This window comes from Mobula hypostoma, chromosome 5 (genome assembly GCF_963921235.1).
Source record: "Mobula hypostoma chromosome 5, sMobHyp1.1, whole genome shotgun sequence".
Lineage (NCBI taxonomy): Eukaryota > Metazoa > Chordata > Chondrichthyes > Myliobatiformes > Myliobatidae > Mobula > Mobula hypostoma.
Window position 1 is genome coordinate 118,920,459 of NC_086101.1, and position 24,948 is coordinate 118,945,406.

The 24,948-nt window shown below is 44.4% G+C and overlaps 1 protein-coding gene across 4 annotated transcripts in view; it reads right to left on the minus strand.

Annotated features, from left to right (window-relative positions):
* The window catches only part of chd3 (chromodomain helicase DNA binding protein 3), a 124,078-nt gene that overhangs the window by 12,003 nt on the left and 87,127 nt on the right, over positions 1 to 24,948 (minus strand). For 2 of the 4 annotated variants that reach the window (XM_063048876.1, XM_063048875.1), the window contains exons 32-39: positions 24,606 to 24,753; positions 23,176 to 23,271; positions 16,139 to 16,270; positions 9,423 to 9,531; positions 7,841 to 7,973; positions 3,151 to 3,346; positions 1,369 to 1,532; positions 425 to 551 (exon numbers count right to left, since the gene is read on the minus strand). In XM_063048876.1, coding sequence (XP_062904946.1) covers positions 425 to 551; positions 1,369 to 1,532; positions 3,151 to 3,346; positions 7,841 to 7,973; positions 9,423 to 9,531; positions 16,139 to 16,270; positions 23,176 to 23,271; positions 24,606 to 24,753 — 1,105 coding nt within the window. The remainder of the gene's footprint in view (positions 1 to 424; positions 552 to 1,368; positions 1,533 to 3,150; positions 3,347 to 7,840; positions 7,974 to 9,422; positions 9,532 to 16,138; positions 16,271 to 23,175; positions 23,272 to 24,605; positions 24,754 to 24,948) is intronic. The other 2 variants (XM_063048877.1, XM_063048878.1) reach the window with 1 other exon arrangement.

Sequence of the window (24,948 nt, forward strand, 5' to 3'; positions counted from 1 at the left end):
AGCATGGCGTTCTCAGGCTCCCGCCTATCCATGAAGGTAAGACAAAGCTTTAACTGATTGGTAGCATCTGAATCAGGAGATGATTTTAACTCCCGACCCCAACAAGCCCTGCGAGCAGATTGGAGCTCGAGCCACAAACTCTGGATGGAGATGCATTTCATGCAAGCAGGGGCTCCTTACCGTGCAAGACCTTAAAGATCTCCTGCCCTTCAGGACCAACACTGATGTACTTTACCCAATAAACTGGTGAGAAGCCGAGCAAGGCTGACACTTAATCTGCCCAGAAGCCCTCCCAATTCCTTCAACTCCAAGAGTATGGACATACAGATACAACTCGTTGAAGTCCCCTTTGCATATGCCTATTATATCCCAGGCAAAGGAGAGTTAAACAGATGGATGTCACAAATGCCACAGTGTCACTAACCTGTTACGAAGGAGCCTCCTGGCACCTGACTGAAATTCATCGGGCCGCCTGGTGCGCTCACAGGTGCAGGTGGCCCAAAAGAGCCACCGAAAGTTTGAGATGTTGTGTACGGACCTGGTGGAAAGGTCTAGAATACAAAAACAAATTCCACATAAATGTGATAATGTGATTTTATTTTTTATTATATAATTAGATAGATAGTTAGACTTAAACAACTACAGCAACAAGCTGAGAGAATGAGTGGATCACCAATACCGCACTTCAATCAGCGTTGAGTAATGTCCCACAGGAATTCACGAGAACAAGACATTGCAAACCACTATTTTTACTTTGCATACACACTAGAACCTGTGATTGCTCAGGTCCAGGAAGTCCTAATAGTTAGCAATCATGATTGAAGTTTATATTTCACAAAATATACTAATGCTGGGAATGATATGTGGGTTAGATAGAGCAAAGATCTCTCCACACTGTTCCATCAGACACTACCAGTGTGGGTACTGCATAATTTAAATGCAAAGAAAAGCTCCTTTACCCTTCAAGTGGATTTTTTTTTATGGATTTGTAGGTCTAAGTCTGAATCTATGAAAGCCAGTTTATCTTTGCAAACGAATTAATTTGGGGACATTTGTCTGGTGTGACAAAATACTGAAATATCAAGGGAAACACAAGAGAACCTGCTTAGTGGTAAAGAGGTCTATGTGGAGAATTGCAATGGGGTGAAGCAGAGGGATTAAAAAAGAATGAGATCAGAGAGGGAAAATCATGGTCACATTACACTGAGCTCAGCTGTTGCCTGATATGTTGTGTGTGTGAACATTTACTGTTAATGAATTGGTTACATAACTGATATGTACACAAACATCTATATAGCCTTTGCAGAAGGGGCTGATGTATTCAAAGTTGGAGGAATGGTCAGAAAGGGAAGACAATGTGAGATTTACCGGCGTATTTGTGGATTCTGTTCCCTTGTTGGCCAATCGGCTGAGGATGCTGCGCTCTGACATCTGGAGGCGAGCGGCTATTGGTGGGACTCGCGACAGCGTGGAGGGGAGGCGGGTCACATCTGCTTTCATGTCACTCAGCAGCTCTTCCAATTGGTTTAGAACTGGGAGACAATAAGAGTGAGAAGCTGGTTGAAATTAGGCAGTTCCTCGGCACTAGAGTTTTAACCAGTCACAATTTTAAATAAAAGGGGGCAGACATGGTGTAAAGCAACTTCCAAAAGAAAAGTAACCTTTCTCCTGAACTCTCTACAACAAGCTGCAGCTGCCATATCAGGGAGCAATAGAGATAGCCTTCACACACAAATGGTGCCAGGGTGGTGATATTATATGTAACCACTGTGGGAGTATTTAGAGAAGAGATTAAACTAGTCCCCACTTAAAAAACAGAAAGCTATGTGAATCCAAAACCATCAGGTACGCATCTATGCTGCTCTTGGTCTGTAGCTGTCAACATCTTCGCAATTCAAGCACTCATCCAGATACTTTTAAAATGCTCCACATTCCAATCACCCTGTGGGTGAGAAGGTTCTCAACCCTTATCCTAAATCTCTGGCCTCCAGTTTTAGGTATCTCAGCTATGGTTGTCTACCCTGTCATTGCCTCTCAGTCTTTGTGCAACAGGCCTCCTTTCAGCCTGCTCTACAAATGAAAACGGACAGACTCTCCTGAAAACTGCATCTCTCTCTCTCCTCTGAACAACATCGTCGTGCATCCCTTGAGTACAATCACATCCTTTCTACAGGCAATGCGCCAGTTATGGCCTACCCAATGTTTCAGAATGTTTAATAATGCCTGCTTCTCCACTCATCAATTTGTATTGCCACCTTCAGGGAGCTCAAAATGTTTCTTAATATTCCCTGGTGCATGTCCTAACCTTATTACCCACTCACTTTCCATTTGTCATTACTGACTGATAATATCCTGGAACATTCAGTTATCCTCCTCAACACCAATTTTTTTCAACTATTTGCAAGCTTGTTAATTAATTATAGCCCCTATATTCGTAGCCAAATGACCTTGTGACGCACTGTCACAAGAGCAACCCTCCAACATCATCTTCTGCCTCATAGTACCAAAGCAACGGGCATCCAATTTGGCAACTTGCCCTGGATCCCATGAGTTTTAAATCTTTAGACCAGTCTATCGCATTCTCATGTGCTGATCAATGCTCTAAGTTCAACCACCTTGCTCACCAGATTCTCTCTCCATTCAGCAGTGACTACCAACTGAAGATGAGGAACTGTTTTACACTTTCATGTGCCAGGTCCAAGAGAAACGAACAAACTGATCAGAAGGTGTCAGATGTGTCAGTGAAAATTGCACTGGTCTTGGAGTCCACTTGTTGGGTTTAAGGTCCAGAGACTTTACTATACAATGCTGACTGACACTCATGTTAAATACCAAGTGAGTGCTCCGTTTGTGTCTTAGATAAAACATTAAGCTGTGTTCTCATGCAGATGCAAATGATCTCAAGGCTATTCTTCGAAAGACCATAGCATTTTCCTTGCATGTCCTTGCCAAAACGTTGCTGCTTGTTGAACCCTACTGTGTAAAAAGTGGCTGATGCAATTCTTATTTTATAACTAATTTTTTTCAGGTTTATTTCCATATAATGCTTCAATAGTTGTCATCAACTTGGGACATATGATGTGACAAAAAATGTGATGTAAATCCAAGCTCATCGCTTCATTTAAGTGTAAGGTATGACTCTGCACTGACCTTTATGCAGAACAGCATTTGCAGGCTTGTTTCCGGCCAGTGATTCCTTGGAAAGGTGTTGGTGACTCTCTGCCAGGCACTCTACCTCTGCAAAGCGGGTATTGAGGGCCATTGCTGGATGGTTAGCGTCCTGTGTCATGTTCAGGTAAGCTGCCCTCCGCAGTTGCTCCTCAATTACCAGAGCCTGTTCCAGGAGCTACAGCAGGAAAGAAAGTTAAGTGTATAACACTTCAGAGGGTTATTGCATCAATGGACAGCAACACAGTCATACAGCATGGAAACAGATCCTTCAGCCCAAAGTGCCTGGGCTGACCATGGTGTCCACCACACCTGTTATATTTGCCAAACTTGGCCTATATTTCTCTGAATGTTGCCTATCCATGTGCTTATTAAAAAGTATTTTACATGTTATTAAATATAGAAGAGAGCATATGAACAGGCCCTTCGGCCCACAATATTGAGCTGAACCAGCTAAAAAGCAAATCAAAAACACCCAAACACTAATCCTGCCTACCTACACCATGCTTATATCCCTCCATCTTCCTTACAGCCATGTGCCTATCTAAATGTGTTTTAAAGGCCCCTAATGTATTTACCACTCCAGGCATCCACCACTGTACCCGCACATTCCCTTTGAACCTACCCTCGCTCACATCCAATGCATGCCCTCTGGTATTAAACATTTCTACACTGGGAAACAGATACTCCTCGTCTATTCAATCTATGCTTTTCATCTATAAACTACTAAAATTCTCATGCTCTGTTTGTGACCTCCAATTAGCCCAAAGGGTGCATTACAGCGGCACTTTTTTTTGACTAAATCGATTTAAAATGTGCTAACTTACAGAATGCATGCAAAGTTCAGGGTTATATATTCGTATAAAATTGCTCACTCGTCAATCAACAGGCTCCGCTTTCCACAACCTGAGCTGATTCCAGCTTTAATGGAAACCGTGACGCGACACCACAACGCATGTACACGGCCAGCCTCAGCAGCGCCTCACGATGCTCACAGCAGCGACACCAACCGCAGCAAAAGGGCAGGGCTATCACGTCCATTTAGGACAGCGCCAACCACATCATCAAGAAAAATCAGCATCCTGGAGGCTTTGGTGTTACTGCTTCGTATCTTCTATCAAGCATAAGGGTAAAAAAAAATATATGGACAGCCTAATTATGCCGTGGAAAGGGGGACATTATGGTCAAGAGATGATGCCAAATGTCGTCGGGAAGCGGCAAGGAGAGGGAGAGGAAGAATCGGATGAGGCCAGGGCCGCATGACTCCAGGAACAAAAAAGATGAGAGAAGACGAGACAGAAGAGGAGAGGCAAGCATGTCTCCAAAATGACAATAGGCACAGACGGAGGAGAGAACAAGAATCGAATCAGACCAGGGCCGCATGACTCCAGGATCAGAGAAAAAGAACAAATGGTAGAAGAGATGAAGAAACGAAGGACGAAAGGGCTGTGCGCCTCCAGAATGACAAAAACAGGCAAAGGAGGAGGAGAGAGGAAGAGACAGAGGAGAAAAGGGAAGATCAACTCAAGAATATGTGGCAAAGAGTAATTATTGCGAGTGTTGCTGAAGACGACAATGGCCACTTTCAACGACAATACCTTGACAGAGAAAAAGCAAGGCAAAATGTATGACTCGCACGGCGTAACATTTCTGCTGATGTTGGTACGATGACCAGAGTATGCCCTCACTGTCGTGCCTTCCTATTCACTGGAGAAACGGCAAATTTCTGCTGTATGGAGGGAAAGATCAGGATAGACAATTTGCAGCCTCTACCTAATGAACTCCTCAATTTATACTGCAATGATGAACCTATTGCAAACGAGTTCAGGAAGAACATCAGACAATACAATTGCCTCTTCCAAATGACATCCTTTGGTGCCAAAGAAGTCCCTCCAACTAGGAATAAATGGAATCCTTCTGTGATTACTCAAGGCCAAATCCATGAATGATGGAAGAACCGCACAACAATCTCACCGTAGCAAAGATAAACATTGGTGCGTTCAAAAATGACATTGTCATAATCCCAAGAATTACTCTCAATTTATCAGAAGGGGAAGATGTCCCTCGTCAGCGGAGCCAGTTCCCGATACAGTCATGCTTTGCTATGACTATGCATAAGGCGCAAGGCCAAACCATGGAGAATGTGTTGATTTATTTGGAGAAACCGGTATTCCAGCATGGTCAGCTGTATGTGGCCTTAAGCTGGGGAAAAAGAAATGAAAACGTTGGGAGTACCCTTGAAGGGTGGCAGATCAACCAGAAATGTTGTCATCAAGAGTGTCCTTCGTTAAACAAGGAGGAGCTATATTTGTCTCGCTACGCATCTTTCTTCTTTAATAAACTGAGTTTTTCTTCTTTAATTTCCAAAGCACATCACATCAGACTGCACTATCTTTCTCTCAAAGGGTGCCCCAAAGGGTCACCCGGTCGTCTAGTAATCTTATAAACCTCTATCAGATCTGCCCACTGCCTCTGCCACTCCAGAGAAAATAACCCAAGTTTGTCCAGCCTCTCATGATAGCACATGCCCTTTAAGCCAGGAAGCATCCTAGCAAACCTCTTCTGTACCCTCTCCAAAGCCTCAACATCACCCTTCCTATAGTGAGGCGACCAGGTGTAGCTTAACCAGAGTTAACATATCCTCTTGACTTCTGAATTCAACACCTTGATTAATAAAAACAAGCATTCCATAAGTCTTCTTAACTACCTTATCGACCTTGTAGCCACTTTCAAGGCGCTATGAACTTGGATCTGTTTGAACCACTTTCCCAGTCAGATCATTCTATATATGCACCAAGCTACGAAGATGCCCTTTTGGTCCCTTTTAAATCTTTAATATGTCACCTTAAAACCATGCCTCCTAGTTTTTAGTTCCCCTTCCTTGGGAGAAAGACTGTGTATTCACCTCATCTACAGTATGTCCCTAATGGTCTTCCATGTACAACTGAGAATGGAATGTAACGTGGACCAGCAGTCTTATTTCACTCATTGACAGTATTAACCACAGTTCAGTAGTTAGTTAGAAGGTAACAGATTCAACCCACTGAGCACATTACCAAACGGATACTCCTAGAACAGTAATAAGGGCAGGCTGTTATCCAGTTGCTGTCTTGTTAGAGAAATATTAAAAAACCCCTCTGCATTTTCAATGGAAATAAAATATTCCATGGTGACTACAGGCAAGGAGGCAATACCCAGAGATGCCATTGGTGTTTATGACACAAGGTAACACAGCTGACACTGTGACACAGCTAGCAATACAGCCGTCTCACAGCTCGGGCAAACCAATCTCCTGTGTTGTCAGTGTGGAGTATCCACCTTCTCTTTGTGACTGGATAGGTTTCCTCCAGATGCCCTGGTTGCCTCCCATAACTGCAGTACCGTGTGCAACGCTGATCATCACACTATAGGAAAGATGTGATAGCACAGGAAGGGGTACAGAGTCAGCTCACCAGGATGTTAGCGAAAATGGAGCGTTTTAGTTATGAGGAGAGACTGGGACTACTTTCCCTGGAGTGATGAGGTTAAGAGGGAATACTACTGATGAGGAGCATAAAAAGGGCAGCCTGTAGGAATCTTTTCCCTGTATCACAGCAAATAAAATGATAGGATACAGTTAGGGTAAGCAGCAGGAGATTTAGCGGAGATCTCTCTCTTGCTGCTCCCTTGCATTCAAGTGATCTCTCTTTCCCTCGATGCTGTTGGCGGATGGTGTCAGAGCAAAGTTTAATCCACACAGATTGTAGATTTGGACTGTCATTCAGGTTTATGATATGATCTAGTTTCTAGTTCTAGTCACTCTTTTTTGTTAATAGTTTTGGGGAATTTTTGAATGGAGGTGGCCTACAGATAAAGAACACCGAGCTGACCTGTGCTGAAATAAGCCTTTTGATTTTGTGTTTTATGTTCTGTGTTTTCACTTGGTGTTTTTTTAATTTGACGCGTGGTGGGGGATGATGTTTGATGTTTTTGTTTGAACAGGTTGGTTTCATGACTGTCTGTGGGGAAGATTAATTTCACGGTTGTATACATACTTTGATAATGAATGTACTTTGAATCTAAGGCGGTCCTTTATCATCAGGAGAATGGCGCGTACCTGGAAACGCTGCCGGAGAGAGTGGTAGAAGCAGAGTTGCTGACGATATTTATAAGACATTAGGATAAACACATGAATTGCCTATGTATTGAAGAGCATAAACCAAATGCTAGAAGATGGAATCAACACAGATGGATTCCCACTGCTCTGTGTGGACGTGGTTGGCCAAATGGACTTCCATACTCAATAACACTACCCTAAAGATGTGACAGTTGGTGGGTTAACTGGCCAATGAAAATTACTCCTAGATGGTGAGATGGTAACAAGAGGAGAAGAGGAGAAAATCGTGAGGGAATATGACTGCATAGTCTTGAAAGACAAGGCATAGGAGCAGAATTAGGCCATTTGGCCCATTAAGTCTGTTCTGCTGAATGGCCTCCACATTGTCTGGAAATATGATGCACGTTTCTGTACATAAATTAACTGATATACTGTACTATCACAGCAGAAATCACACCAGTAAAAGGTATTCATTGTGTGAAAAGTTTAGGGACAATTACCTATAAACAAAAAACAGCAAACAGTGTGAAGAGGAGTACATTGGCAAGATTTATTCCTTTCCTACAGGTTGCTCACCTTAAACCGTCGGGCCAAAAACTTGTTTTTCATCTCCAGGAAGTTTCCTTTGTTCACCTCCAGCTTGAAGGGCTCATTGATGATGGCAAAGCGTGCATCGTTCTGAATGTCCTGCCACCGGGCATATCCATAGCTGATAAAGGTTAAGGGACATTTCCTTTCCAAACATCTGCAGAAACTGGCAGCCCACTCACAAAAGGCAGCAGAGCGAGAAGAGCAGAGCCCACACAAAATGAGCATTTTTCGTTCTAGTTTATTGGACATAGTGGCAGTTCAATCCCAATCTCTGGTGCAGTGTCTGTCCGTGTGAAGTTTGCATGTCTACATGACCAGGGGTTTCCCCTTGGCTGTTCCAGTTTCCTCCTACATCCCTATGATGGTGGGTTAATTGGCTGCTTTAAACTGCCTCTAGTATGGGTGAGTGGCAAGATTGACTGGAAAGTGGGGAGAGCTTTATAGGGAAAATTAGTGGGAAAACAAAAATTAGAATCAGAGAACTACACACAGAAACAGGCCCTTCAAGTCCAGCTAGTCTGTGCCAAACCTTTTAAACTGCCTAGTCCCAATGATGTGCATTCGAACCAGAGCCCTCCAAACTCTCCCATTCATGTTCTATCCAAACTTCTCTTAAACACCAAAATCAAAATTGCATCCACCACTTGCAGTGGTAGCTTGTTCCACACTCTCACCACCCACTGAGTGAAGTTTCCCCTCATGTTTCCCGTAAACATTTCACTTTTCACCTCTAACGAATACCCTCTAATTATAGTCTCATCTCAGCGGGGAAAAAAGCCTGCTTGCTCTTACTCTATTTTTATTTATTCAATTTATTTTTTGAGATGCAGCACAGAATAAGCCCTTCTGGCCCTTTGAGCCACACCACCAAGCAATCCCCCAATTTAACCTGAGCCTAATCATGGGACAATTTACAATCACCAATTCAATATCCACAGTCTTTGGACTGTGGGAGGAAACCAGAGCACCCAGAGGAAATCCATGTAAACTCCTTACAGGCAGCAGTAGGAATTGAACTCGGGTCGCTGGTACTGTAAAGCCTTGTGAAAACCACTATGCTATCATGCTGCCCCACTATACACCTCATAATTTTGTATTTCTCTATTAAATCTCCCCTCAATCTTTTATGTTCTAAGGAATAAAGTTCTAATCTATTCAAACTTTCCTTATAACTCAGTCCTGGCAACATCCTTGTAAATTGTTCTGTAACTACCACAAACTCAATGGACTGAATGGTCTCATATTTTGTAGTGAAATAGGGTTGAGTTTGGATTTCTAAAGTAACGACCAGTATCTCCTCAAAGCTGCAACAGCAACAGTTCGGACATCAAAGCAGAATTTGATTGCTGAGACAACCAACCTTTCAACAGGGAACACTAGATATCCGATTTTATGTAGACGGTGCTTTAATCTTTAATTGTGCTGCACATCATAGAAGCCCTTTACAGCACAGCGTTTAAGAAGATTTACCCTCAGCTAATTCATTAATCATAAACAGTTAAAATGTCTACTGATGTGTTATACCTAGCATGGAATACCTCAGAGATTGTTGGTAGCAAAAGGATACACAACAATACCAGAGAGCAGCCAGAAGTCATGACGGCGGTGCCAGATCTCAGACACTTTTCCAGAAGATATTGCAGCCCTCTCCTCGTTCTGCCACAGGGTATGAAGCTCTGTAAAGAGAGGTAGTCATCACCGTCTGTGCAAAAGCATTAGTGAAGCAATCATATTTCCCTTTTCAGCCAGCATCACGTCAGCTGGCCTCTAGGTAAGATCACTGGAAAAGGAAGCATTGCCCAGCAGAGGACATCAGATAGCAAGCTGCAGCACAGCCCTCGCTGATTCCACCTCCCCTCCCCCCCTCCAAATTTCCTTAATGTTCTCTGCCAGGAACAGGAGACAGTCATTCATCCCATATGCTTTGTGCTATTCAATATCTTTGCTGTACACCAGTTGGCTTCTGGACCGTTAATCTCCTTGCATAATGATAATCCATAACCCAGAAATTCCACTCTACTTTCAAACAATCAGTGGTAACCAAAGTCTCAGCTTCGAGAGATCCAATTTTGTACCTTCCATGTTTCAAGACACTCTCTGGTCCTCTTCTCGAGGCCAGGCTTGGGAGGTTAGCCACAAGATAAACTGGGAACGGTTGGGGCCTTAGATCAGCAACCTGTTGACTCAGTGTCAACATTCCAGCAAACTTCACTGGTTTTACAGCCCAAAGAACAGCACACATTGGTGGAGAAAAAAAAATGTGATGGGGTGGGGCCATGATTATCGAGCACTTTATTTGATAAAGGGAGATGTGAGGCATTGAACACGGTGGGGATGGTGTCTGATTCAGTAGGGATGAAAACACCAGCAGATTGTTCTGGGTAGGGTTTAAGTCAGGTAATACATATGAAAAGAAAATATTAAAATCAGTCAAAATGTTCGAAGTTCCCACTGTATAATTTGTTCACCTTAAAAGAAAAATATAATGGATATGAACAAGGAATATTTTGTTCTTTGAAAGATACAACACAGATAATTTATCCTGACATCATATCGGTTTTTACATAATGATAATTAACAGGAGTGTCCTATGTTCAAGTTTAATTGTCATTCAATCATACATGAATAGAGCCAGAACATTGAACAGTATTAGCATAGGAACAGGACCTTTGCCCACAATGTTGTGCCGAACCAGCTAAAAAGGCAAATCAAAAACACCCAAACACTCTCTCTTACCTAGACCATGTTCATATCCCTCCATCTTTGTCATATTCATGTGCCTATCCAAACGTCTCTTAAAAGCCTCTCATGTATTGCCTCTACCACCATACCAGGCAGCTCATTCCAGGTACCCACCACTCTGAGTAAAATACTTGCCCCTCACATCCCCTTTCAACCTATCCCCTCTCACCTTCAATGCATGTCCTCTGATATTAGATATATCTATCCTGGGAAACAGATACTTCCAGTCTACTCTATCTATGGCTATCAGAATCTTATCCAGCCTCTCATGATAGCACATGCCCTCTAATCCAAGTAGCATCCTGGTAAACCTCTTCTGTCCTTGTCCGAAGCCTCAACATCCTTCCTATAGTTGAGATCAGAACTATATGCAATACTCCAAATGTGGCCTAACCAGAGTTTTATACAGTTGCAACATAATGTCTTGACTCAACACCTCGATTAATAAAAACAAGCATCTTGACTCAACATCTCGATTAATAAAAACAAGCATCCCATAAGCCTTCTTAACCACCCTATTGACCGGTGTAGGCACTTTCAAGGAGCTATGAACTTGGACCCCAAGATCTCTCTGCTCAGTACCACTGTTAAGGAACTTGCACTTAACAGTGTATTGTCTCCTTGTGTTTGCCCTACCAAGGAGCAACACCTCACATCTATCTGAGTTAAACTCCATCTGCCATTTCTCAGCCCACATCTGCAATTGATCTACATCACGCTGTATTCTTTGCCAGTCTCCTACACTATCCACAATTCCACCAATCTTGGTAATAGCGTTACTCTAGGGCCAAAGTACAAAACAGAGTACTAACAATCATACATGGCACATACAAGACAACTATAAAATATAGTCTCATACAAAAGTATAGTCCAAGTCCCTGAATATTACAGCAATCGGCAGTCAAACATAATAAATCTTGTCTTCTGCTGAGTGCTAACTCCTAGCACGAATGCTGCGTCACACCACCTTCGGCAGTCCAGTGCAGCACATTGACACCCCAGTCCTAGGTGGCTGCAAACAGGCAACACTGCAGTCTGAGGCCACGCAGCTTCCCCACCACTTGCTTATAAAACAGAGAATGAGACTTGCAGCATCCCACATTGCCAATGTCCTACAGGGTCAGTCTTGTGATTACAAGAAAAGCCACTAAAACAATCACTCGCTGTTAGATTGCACACCACTTTTGTGCACCAACACCTCTCTGACACAGGCACCATCCAAATCCTTCAGTTTCTCCAGCAGTGAACAATTTGGTGATGGCGTAGACCTGCAATTCTTTAAGTTCATAATGTCCAGCCCGGTTTTGCAGTCGAAACAAATACATTTAAAAAAAAGACAATGACACCTTTGGTTGGCCCCGTAGAAGCCGCTGCATCTGAGCGTGCTGTCATCTTACCAGAAGCAGGCATGATAGGCCTCAGTACAACATGGTCCAAGCTCCCTTCTTCAGTACTCAAAAGTAACTTTCCAAAGAAGATGAAATCACCCTGCGCTGCCATGAATCAGCCCCAAACTGCAGCTTATTCTGGTTTAATTTTCAATAGCACCAAGAAAAAAAAGTGCTAGCAACTGAATATTTAGGCACATCAGCAGCACGGTACGGCAGCAGTGGCCTTTCAGATTTGTTGTTTCTTTAATTTAATTTTTTAGTTTAACTTTAAGGCACAATTTTTGATTAGGGCACATGGATAACAGAGTTACTATCTACCATCGCCAGATACTGCTACAATATAGAGATCGCCCAAAAACAAATCTTCATGAAGATCTGCTAGTTAAATTACGCGACCTCGGCTTTCTGAGGGTTTCGGGCCTATAGTCCTCGGAGTCGCCTGATGCCGGTGGCCGGAGGCGGAGACGTTGTAAGTGGCGTGCGAGGAAACGGAAGCGAGGCAAGTGGGCAGGAGTCCGTGCCAGGCAAAAAGCAAACCCTAACCAGCCGGCTCTCCCATCCATTCTGCTCTCCAATGTCCGCTCCCTGGACAATAAATTGGACTACATCCGACTCCAACGAAATACTCAGCGGGAGTACAGAGTCTGCTGTGCGTATGTTTTCACAGAAACGTGGCTCTCTGATGGAATCCCGGACGTCGCCATTCAGCTGGACGGGCTCGTCCTGTTTCGAGCAGACAGAGATGCAGCTCTGTCCGGTAAGACTCGCGGTGGTGGCTTATGTGTTTACATCAATACGGAATGGTGCAAGAACTCTGTGCTGGTTTCAAGATACTGCTCATCGCTACTGGAGTTTGTGACTGTTAGATGCAGCCCATTTTATTTACCACGGGAATTCACCATTGTCCTTATAGTCGGTGTGTACTTTCCCCCCAGCGCTAATGTTAAGGAGGCGCTCTGTGAACTGTATGGGGCTATTAGCGAACTGCAGAACGCACACCCTGATGGACTGTTTATTGTCACCGGTGATGGTAACCACGCGAACCTTAAGTCAGTGCTCCCCAAATTCCACCAGTATGTGGACTTTGCAACGAGAGGGGCGAATGCATTGGACCTTGTTTACACAAACATCCCCGATGTGTACCAGGCGGAGCCCCGTCCCCACCTCGGCTACTCAGACCACATCTCTGTTATGCTTATCCCAGCATCAGGCGCTCCAGACCAATTCAGAAGCAGGTGAAAACCTGGCTAGCTGGAGCCATCTCTGCTCTTCAAGACTGTGTTGAGCACACTGACTGGCACATGATCAGGGAGGCTGCAACCGATGGCGACTCTACCAACTTAGAGGAGCACACGGCATCAGTGACGAGCTACATCAGCAGGTGCATTGATGATGTCACTGTGACTAAGACCATCACTACATGCGCTAACCAGAAGCCATGGATGACCGCGGAGGTGAGTGCACTGCTGGGGACCCATGACTCCGACTTCAGAGCAGGCAACAAGGCAGCCCTAACAACAGCAAGGGCCAAACTGTCCCGGGCCATCAGAGAGGCAAAGCGTGCACACGCCCAGCAAATCCACAGCCACTTCCAGGACAGCGCCAACATGCGGCGCATGTGGAAGGGCATTCAGGATATCACCAATTACAAGACAACACCACCTGCCTGTGCTGGTGATGCCTCCCTCCCAGATGCGTTGAATAACTTCTACGCTCGGTTTGAGGCAGAAAATGACGTGGCAGCGAGGAAGACCACCCCTCCTCCAAACGACGAGATACTGTGTCTTACCGTTGCCAATGTGAGGAGAACCCTGTGCTGGGTCAACCCACGGAAGGCTGCAGGACAATATTCCTGGCAGGGTGCTTAGAGGATGCGCAGACCAGCTAGCTGAGATTCTCACTGACATCTTCAACATCTCCCTGAGCAGCGCTGCCGTTCCAACGTGCTTCAAGGCTGCCACCATCGTCCCTGTGCCAAAGAAGTCCTCAGTGTCCTGCCTCAACGACTACCATCCTGTTGCACTCACATCCATCATCATGAAGTGTTTCGAGAGGCCCATCATGGGGCACATCAAGACCCTGCTGCCCCCCTCACTGGACCCCCTGCAGTTCACGTACCGTCCCAACCGCTCAACAGATGACGCCATTGCCACCACCCTCCACCTGGTCCTAAGCCACCTGGACAAAAAAGACACGCATGTTCGAATGCTGTTCATAGACTTCATTTCAGCATTCAACACAATCATTCCTCAGAAACTGATTGGAAAGCTGAGCCTACTGGGCCTGAACACCTCCCTCTGCCACTGGATCCTAGACTTCCTGACTGGGAGACCTCAGTCAGTCCCGATTGGAAGCAGCATCTCCAACACCATCACACTGAGCATGGGGGCCCCCGCAGGGCTGTGTGCTCAGTCCACTGCTGTTTGCTCTGCTGACCCACGACTGTGCTGCAACACACAGCTCGAACCACATCATCAAGTTCGCCGATGACACAACCGTGGTGGGTCTCATCAGCAAGAACGATGAGTCAGCATACAGAGAAGAGGTGCAGCGGCTAACAGACTGGTGCAGAGCCAACAACCTGTCGCTGAATGTGAACAAAACAAAAGAGATGGTTGTTGACTTCAGGAGGACACGGAACGACCACTCTCCACTGAACATCGACGACTCCTCCGTAGAGATCGTTAAGAGCACCAAATTTCTTGGTGTTCACCTGGCAGAAAATCTCACCTGGTCCCTCAACACCAGCTCCATAGCAAAGAAAGCCCAGCAGCGTCTCTACTTTCTGCAAAGGCCGAGGAAAGTCCATCTCCCACCCCACATCCTCACCACATTCTACAGAGGTTGAACTGAGAGCATCCTGAGCAGCTGCATCACTGCCTGATTCGGAAATTGCACCATCTCAGATTGCAAGACCCTGCAGTGGATAGTGAGGTCAGCTGAGAAGATCATCGGGGTCTCTCTTCCCGCCACTACAGACATCTACACCACACGCTGCATCCGTAAAGCAAACAGCATTATGAAGGACCCCACGCACCCCTCATACAAACTCTTCTCCCTCCTGCCATCTGGCAAAAGGCACCGAGGTATTCGGGCTCTCACAACCAGACTATCTAACAGTTTCTTCCCCAAAGTCATCAGACTCCTCAATACCCAGCGCCTGGACTGACACCTCTATTTATTTATAATTATAAACCTACTGCCCTCTACTGTGCATATTGTCTTGTTTATTATTTGTTGTAATGCCTGCACTGTTTTGTGCACTTTATGCAGTTCTGGGTAGGTCTGTAGTCTAGTGTAGTTTTTTTACATAGTTCAGTGTAGTTTTTGTATTGTTCATGTAGCACCATGGTCCTGAAAAATGTTGTCTCGTTTTTACTGTGTACTGTACCAGCAATTATGGTCGAAATGACAATAAAAAGTGACTTGACATCAGTTTTGACATTTTCCACCTGGTGCCCAAACTCAAGAGTTTTTCTAGGACCATGGAGGGGAAAGGAAGGTGTTCCAGGTTTCCACTGCTCTGTAGAAGAGTGCGTCCTGATATGAGCCCTGAACCTACCCAATTGTCAGAATTTGACCTCTAGGAACCCCACCTTCCCTGCCAGCCTTCAGCAGATGAAAGAATTTCTAGACAATTGAATGCTTGAATTGTCATGTACGTTAATTAAAAGAGTCCTCAACCTGCATCAGAGGGATTACAATGCAGTAAAATAGTTATGATTGTACATGAATTATAACTTTGCAATGTAGTCCTTTTAGCAGTAATAATATTCTAGCAAAACTGTGCTGCAAAGCCACCAAGGTCAAATCATCCCCCTTGAAGTGCAACAAGAACTGAATAGAATATTTAAGACAGGGTCTAACCAATTTCATTTTCCAAGAGGAAAACGCCTTTAAAAAAATACATATAATCCAACAAGCTCTAGCTCTTCATAGATTCCATAAATATTTTCTGATCCCTTTGATACATTCTTTTTCCCTTTTTGGAAAGTTATTATTGTACCGCTGCTCAAACCCTCTCAGAAGGAATGTACCAGATCACATAATATTCTTCCTCATCTTGTTTCCTATTTGTCTGCCATATATTATACAACTGTTCTCACTGATTACAACCTGTTAATGCAAGAGTTAAAGGGATCTGCTTTACCTGTAAAGCCGCCATCAGCAATGTTAAACATGAATTTGCACTTCTCCATCCTGTCCTCCTCTCTCTTCCCATTGCTTTTGTTTTCATCCTTTATGGTACTGGATTTCAGATCCTTCTCTGTTTTGGTCTCTTCTGTATTTACAAAAAAAAAAACAAAAAAAAGGACAAATTCACTTGAAGATGCATTGATGTTCTGAATGAGAAAACCTTTTAGATGATTAGGAAGGTTGGCACCAATCAGGGGAAAGTGGACAGTCTGACACTTGAAACATTCACCTCACCCACACGAAGTGCATGATGGAGACAGTGTGGTATCCTGTAGCACCTTGCCAAGGCAGCATGTCCCAAACTCATGAGCACCATCTAAAGAACAGGGTTAATGCCACCACCCTGTCCACATCACTCAACATCCAGATTCGGACACATATTAGCAGGTTTTTATTATCACAGCTAAAATCCGGAATTCCATTAAGCCATAAATTTTAGTGGTTTGCCATGAGCACTGTTTGTGTCCTTTATTGTTTCAAAAAATAAATTTAAAATAGACTAGGTTTAGTTCACACTATTTTACTAATTCTAGAAACTTTCATTATATTTAAAAATACACTTGGACGATTATTGGAAGTCGCACAGTCCCCAACAGTTGGAAAGTGGAATTAATCTAAATAGCAGCAACACACACAAAATGCTGGAGAAACTCAGCAGGCCAGGCAGCATCTATGGAAAAGAGTATTGTCGACATTGTGGCAGGACTGGAGAAAAGAAGCTGAGGAGTAAGTTTAAAAGGTGGGGGGAAGGGAGACAGAAACAAGGTGGTAGGTGAAGCCTGAAGGGGGAAGGATGAAGTAGAGAGCTTGGAAGTTGATAGGTGAAAGAGACAGAAAAGGGGGAGAGGAGCACTAGGGGGAGTCAATGGGCAGGCAAGGAGACAAGGTGAAGAGGAGGAAAAGGAGATGGGAAATGGTGAAGGGGGGGGGGGTTTGTGGGAGTTACCAAAAGTTCGAGAAATTGATGTTCATGTAATCAGATTAGAGGCTACCTAAACCGAATACAAGGTGTTTTTCCTACAACCCAAGTGTGGCCTCATCACGACAGTGGAGAAGGCCATGGATAGACATATTGGAGTGGGCAAGGGAAGTGGAATTGAAATGGGTGGCCACCGGGAGATCCCGCTTTTTGTGGTGGATGGAGCGTAGGTGCTTGGTGAAGCGGTCTCCCAATCTACATCGGATCTCACCAATATACAGAAGGCCACACCGGGAGCACCACAATAGACTTACAGGTGAACTGTATGACCCCAATAGACTTACAGGTGAAGTGTTGCTTCACCTGGAAGGACTGATTGGTAGTGAGGGAGGTATAGCACTTGTTCCGCTTGAAAGGGCAAGTGGCAGGAGGAAGATCAGTGGGGAAGGATGAATGAACAGGGGAATCGCGTAGGGAGTGATCTCTGTGGAAAGCAGAATGGGGTGGGGGGGGGAATATGTGCTTGGTGGTGGGATCCCATTGGAGATGGCGGAAGTTTTGGAAAGTTATGTGCTGGACGTGGAGGCTGTTGGGGTAGTAAGTGAGGACAAGAGGAACCCTATTCCTGATTGGGTGGTAGGAGTATGGTGTAAGAGCAGACGTGTGTGAAATGGAAGAGATGCAGTTTGAGGACAGTGCTGATGGTGGAAGAAATGAAAGCCCTTTTCTTTGTAAAAGGAGGACATCTCCGTTCTAGAGTGAAAAGCCTCATCCTGAGAGCAGATGCAGTGGAGGTAGAGGAATTGAGAGAAGGGGATGGCATTTTTACAAGTAACAGGGTGGGAAGAGGTATAGTCTAGGTAGCTATGAGAGGTAGCTTTTCAATAATTTCAGGTTCACCAGGTCCCTATACACCACCAATGCCCCTCACCCCCCCACTTCAGCATTTCCCATCTCATTTACCTTCTCTCACCTTATCATCTTGTCCACCCAGCAACTCCCTCTGGTGCTCCTCTCCCTTTTTCTTCCTTCCATGGCCTTCTGTCTCTTTCACTTATCAACTTCCAAGCTTTTTCCTTCATCCCTCCCCCTTCAGGTTTCACCTATCACCTTGTGTTTCTCTTTCCCCTCTTCCCACCTTTTAAATCTACTCCTCAGCCTTTTCTCTCCAGTCCTGCAAAAGAGTTTCAGCTCGAAACATCGACAATACTTATTTCCATAGATGCTGCCTGGCCTGCTGAGTTCCTCCAGCATTTTGTGTCTGTTGTTTGGATTTCTAGCATCCACAAATTTTCTCTTGTTTAATCTAAATAATCCACTTTTGGCCAACAAGGACACAACAGGTTCTTCGTGTTCCAATAACTTCAATGATTTATCATCCTAAATGGCTGTTAAAAGGAAACTGGTTGGGCTGCACTTGGAGCATTGTGTCCAGTTCTGGTCACCATACTATAGAAAGGATGTGATTAGAGAGAGTGTTCACAAGGATAAAGCCTGAACTGGATGGCCTCAATTATCAGCAAAGAGATTGAGGCAAGCCTGCCTTCCCCCTTGCCCCCATTCGAACCAATTTTTACAGGAACACCATCAAGAGTGCCCTGACCAGCTCATCACCATCTGATACGGGAATTGCAAGGCATCCAATCGCATTCCTACAAAGGATTGCAAGGACTCCTGAGCAGATCATTGGGGTCTTCCTTCCACCAATCAGTGCAGCGTATGTAGGGCCCTTAATATTGTCAATGATACCACCCATCTGTACACAATCTTTTTGGCCCCTACCATCAGGCAGGAGGTTAAGGTGGCTATAAGACAAGAAATGTTAGGATGGGAACAGCTTTTATCCCAAGGCTGCAAGACTACTGAACACACTGCCACCACAAAGGTCTCATCACATATGAAGTGCCAAATGTGTGTGTGTGTGTGTGTGTGTGTGTATGTGTGTGTTTGAGTTACAGTGGCATGCAAAAGTTTGGGTACCCCTGGTCAAAATTTCTGTTACTGTGAATAGCTAAGCGAGTAAAAGATGACCTGATTTCCAAAAGGCATAAACTTAAAGATGACACATTTCTTTAATATTGTAAGCAAGATTACTTTTTTTATTTCCATCTTTTACAGTTTCAAAATAACAAAAAAGGAAAAGGGCCTGAAGCAAAAGTTTGGGCACCCTGCATGGTCAGTACTTAGTAACACCCATTTTGGCAAGTATCACAGCTTGTAAACGCTTTCTGTAGCCAGCTAAGAGTCTTTCAATTCCTGTTTGGGGGATTTTCACCCATTCTTCCTCTGCACCTCCCTCTACAACTGGATCCTAGACTTCCTGACTGGGAGACCTCAGTCAGTCCGGATTGGAAGCAGCATCTCCAACGCTATCACACTGAGCATGGGGGCCCCTCAGGGCTGTGTGCTCAGTCCACTGCTGTTCACTCTGCTGACCCACGACTGTGCTGCAACACACAGCTCGAACCACATCATCAAATTCGCAGATGACACGACCGTGGTGGGTCTCATCAGCAAGAACAGAGAGGAGGTGCTACGGCTAATGGACTGATGCAGAGCCAACAACCTTTTTCTGAATGTGAACAAAACAAAAGAGATGGTTGTTGACTTCAGGAGGACACGGAGCGACCAATCTCCGCTGAACATATAGATATAGTTAACAGCACCAAATTTCTTGGTGTTCACCTGATGGAGAATCTCACCTGGCCCCTCAACACCAGCTCCATAGCAAAGAAAGCCCAGCAGTGTCTCTACTTTCTGCGAAGGCTGAGAAAAGTCCACCTCCCAACCCCCATCCTCACCACATCCTACAGAGGTTGTACCGAGAGCATCCTGAGCAGCTGCATCACTGCCTGATTCAGAAATTGCACCATCTCAGATTGCAAGACCCTGCAGCGGATAGTGAGGTCACCTGAGATCATCGGGGTCTCTCTTCCCGCCATTACAGACATTTATACCACATGCTGCATCCGTAAAGCAAACAGCATTATGAAGGACCCTACGCACCCCTCATACAAACTCTTCTCTCTCCTGCCATCTGGCGAAAGGCACCAAAGCATTCAGGCTCTCACGACCAGCCTATGTAACAGTTTCTTCCCCCAGGACATCAGACTCCTAATACGCAGAGCCTGGATTGACACCAACCTATTGCCCTCTACTGTGCCTATTGTCTTGTTTATTATTTATTGTAATGCCTGCACTGTTTTGTACACTTTATGCAGTCCTGGGTAGGTCTGTAGTCTAGTGTAGTTTTCGTGTTGTTTTACGTAGTTCAGTATAGTTTTTGTATTGTTTCATGTAGCACCACGGTCCTGAAAAACGTCTTGATTATACTGTGTACTGTACCAGCAGTTATGGTCGAAATGACAATAAAAAGTGACTTGACTTGACAAAAGTCTTCTAGTTCTGTGAGATTCTTGGGCCGTCCTGCATGCACTGCTCTTTTGAGGTCTATCCACAGGTTTTCGATGACGTTTAGGTCGGGGGACTGTGAGGGCCATGGCAAAACCTTCAGCTTGTGCCTCTTGAGGTAGTCCATTGTGGATTTTCAGGTGTGTTTAGGATCATTATCCTGTTGTAGAAGCCATCCTCTATCTTCAGCTTGCTTGCTTTTTTTTTTATATACAGACGGTTTGATGTTTGCTTCCAGAATTTGCTGGTATTTAATTGAATTCATTCTTCCCTCTACCAGTGAAATGTTCCCCGTGCCACTGGCTGCAACACAACTCCAAAGCATGATCAATCCACCCCCGTGCTTAACAGTTGGAGAGGTGTTCTTTTCATGAAATTCTGCACCCTTTTTTCTCCAAACATACCTTTGCTCATTGCGGCCAAAAAGTTCTATTTTAACTTCATCAGTCCACAGGACTTGTTCCCAAAATGCATCAGGCTTGTTTAGATGTTCCTTTGCAAACTTCTGTCGCTGAATTTTGTGGTGAGGACGCAGGAAAGATTTTCTTCTGATGACTCTTCCATGAAGGTCATATTTGTGCAGGTGTTGCTGCACAGTAGAATAGATCACCACCACTCCAGAGTCTGCTAAATCTTCCTGAAGGTCTTTTGCAGTCAAACGGGGGTTTTGATTTGCTTTTCTAGCAATCCTAGGAGCAGTTCTCTTGGAAAGCTTTCTTGGTCTTCCAGACCTCAACTTGACCATGACCGTTCCTGTTAACTGCCATTTCTTAGTACATTATGAACTAGGGAAACAGCTACCTGAAAACGCTTTGCTATCTTCTTATAGCCTTTTCCTGCTTTGTGGTCATCATTTATTTTAATGTGCAGGTAGCTGCTTATGGGAGTTAATGGGTGCTGATTGTTGGGACGAAGTTTGCGAAGTCAGGGCATTTATAAAGCTTTGAAATTTGCATCACCTGGCCTTTCCTAACAATGATTGTGAACAAGAAATAGCCCTAACAAGCTAATTAAGGTCTGAGACCTTGGTAAAAGTTATCTGAGAGCTCTAATCTCTTGTGGTGCCCAATCTTATGCATGGTGCTTCTTTCCTTCCCCCCCCAACTCTAAAATTGTACAAAACAAAAATAATACACTGATCTTGCTTAAAATGTTGAAAAGAATGTTCCATCTTCAACTTTATGACTTTTGGAGATCAATTCATCTTCTACTCACTGAACTATTCACAGTAACAGAAATTTTGACCAGGGTGCCCAAACTTTTGCATGTCACTGTACATGCATTGTGTTGTGCACCTTGGTCTGGGGGAAGATGCTTCGTTTGGCACTAAACATGGGTACAGTTGAATGACAATAAACTGAACTTGAACTTGAGACTGGATAGGCTGTTTTCTCTGTAGCAGCTGGTTGAGAGGTGTATGACAGAGAGGCATAGGTAGTGTAGTTAGCTAGTATCGGATTCCCACGGTATGACTGTCTAAATCTAGAGCTAAAGATTTAGGGAGCATGAATGGGTTGTACAGGGAGGGGTTGCACCTCTGGTGAAGGGGTTTGTCATGTCCATTCCAGGACAACTCATCACCTTGGGTCCCCTTCGGACACTCAGCTTGCACCTGTGGCTCCAAGCAGCTGTTTCCACGTGACAGCAGCCGCACCCTGGTACATGGCCTCAGCAGGCGGGGCTAAACCGGGTGAGGGCAGCCAGTGGCCTCATACCCCAGTGATTTAGGGACCTGCCTGTCTTAGCATGTGAGGCCAGCTACAACAAACTGGGCAGATGAGATCTACAGAATTCTGCGAGAAGGTGGTACTGCAATGCTCAGTGGAGAGCAAAGTACATGAAGACACAGAAGATGCAATCAAGGAAGATCCCAATTTGAGATGCTGAACACAGACTTCTCAGGTTGAGAGACTGGGACTGCTCCAGTGCAATGGCCTTCCACTTTAAAACTCACCCATTCAGGTTTTCTGTCATTGTTGGAATACAATGGACAGCTACCAAAGGTTTAAGGTGAGATGGAGAAGGTTTAGAAAGGATCTGAGTGATAATTTATTTTTATTTATTTATTTTTTAAAAAACACAGAAAAGTTGATACCCGAATGAGGGGCCAGAGAAGCTGGAGGAGGGGAGAACAGTAACAACAATTAAGAGGCATTTTGACCGGGCATAGAGGAGGTCCCAAACTTTATTATGCCATGGACCCCTACAATTAACTGAGGGATCCATGGACCCCAGGTTGGGAACCCTGGCAGTGGGATATGGATGCAGGATTTACATGGATGAGGATAATGATCAGCACAGAAGTAATGAGCCAATGGACCTGTTTCTGCTCTGTACAGCTCTTACTTTGTGACCATAATGTGAACAACTGCAGCTTCACTATGCTATACATGATGACAGGTCCTACCACTGTTGAGATAAAACTTCTCGGCTCCTCACACAAATTCAGTGGCACATGGTTGGTCTGATATTGCTGAGCAACTTTGAGTCTTTTTCTATGGAGAAAAAGGCAGGTACACTGAGAAAGGACAAAGGGAAACTAATTGAACTGGTGTAAACCAGACAGAAATCTTTTCGAATGTTTGGGACAAATTCCTTTAACACAAAAGGCTCTGTGCAGCCTTGTAGGATGCCTGGATGAAGCAATGTGGCACAATTACCTTTCACATCAGTCGTTTCTTGTTCAGTTTTCTCCTTTGTCTCCAAATTTGCTTCAGATTTTTCGACGAGTGTGTCTCCACCACTCCTTTCAGGTTCTGTATTTAAAGTAAGATGTATCAGGACACCGGCACAAATTTAAAACCAAACATTCTAGAAATTTTGCTGTCATTCCATTTGACTTCTGAGCTGAACAAATTTATCTCTGTGGGAAACATTTCATGAGGTCTTCTATTCCTCTTTGTGGGAATTCAAATGAAGATTGGTCCCCTCAACTAACTAAAATCATTATACTTCACTGCAAATCATAAACACGAGAAATTCTACAGATGCTGGAAATCCAAAGCAACACACACAAGATGCTAGAGCAACTCAGCCGGTCAGGCAGCATCTATAGAAATTAATAAACAGTCAACATTTTGGGCTAAGACCTTTCTTCAGGACTAGAAAGGAAGGGGAAGATGCCAGAATAAAAAAGGTGGGGGGAGGGGAAGGAGGACTAGCAGAAAGATGTTAGGAGAAGCCAGATGAATAGGAAAGGTCAAGGGCTGAAGAGGAAGGAATCTGATAGGGAGAGGAGAGTGGACCATAGGAGAAAGGAAAAAAGACCCAGGGGAAGGTGAGAAGAGGTAAGAGGCCAGAGTGGGGAATAGAAGAGGGGAGAGGGGAGGATTTTTTTTTGCCATGGGGAGAAATCAATATTCATGCCATCAGGTTGGAGGCTACCCAGATGGATTATAAAGTGTTGCTCCTCTGCCCTGAGGGTGTCCTCATCTTAGCACAAGAGGAGGCCATGGACCAACTTATCGGAACGGGAACAGGAATTAAAATGTTTTGTCACCAGTATGTTCTGTTTTTGGCAGCTGGTGTGCAGGTGCTCAACAGAGCAGCTCTCCCCATTTATGATGAGCCTCACTGGACACCAACAGATTGCAAGTCTGAACTGAGGGCACAGAGAAGGCAATTCAGTTTACTTTCTCCATGTTTTCATTTGAGTACTGGAGAATGGAAACCGTCAGTCCGCACCTTCTAAGCATTCAACCAGATCATTAGAAACACAGAGACTGCAGACGCTGGAATCTGGAGCAACAAATAATCAGTTGGTAGAGCAGCATCTGCTGGGGGTGGGGGAGAGAAGAGGAGGAATTTTTGATGTTTTGGGGCAAAATCTTGCATTACGACTCCTTAAAACTTTGACCGAAAACATCAACAATTCCCTTCTCCCTCATAGATGGTGATTGACCCCATTTATCCACCACTGCTTCTTATTGCTTGAAACATTTCTCCAGTCTAGAGGGAGTCACTGGAAATCGAACAAAACCTGGGATATTCTCTTTCTTAACCCGTTACAATGGCATGCATTCAGTGCAAAATGCTGGCTTGTCATTTCTTGGCAATATAATTCACCCCTCATCTCTCAGCAATCTGGTACCTTGTTTTTCTTCTTTGGGCATTGATTCCTGCACTTCGCTTTCTGCATTCTCCTTTTCCTCTTCTGGCGGCTCTTTAACCTCTTCAGTAACAGATGGCTGAGCCTCCGGCTTTTCAGTGGCCACGGGATCTTCTTCTGCACTGGGAGTCTTAAAAGGAACATGATCACACAATGTGAATTCAACAAGAAATCCAAAATGTAATAAATCAAGATGGAAGGCAATCTACAGTAAGATGCTTCATCAGCTTTGACAAATTGAAAGTATTTAACTTTCGTATTTATGTAACACTGTTATTTATTTAATGATTTGTTAGGAAGTCATTATGTTGACGAATGGTTGTAA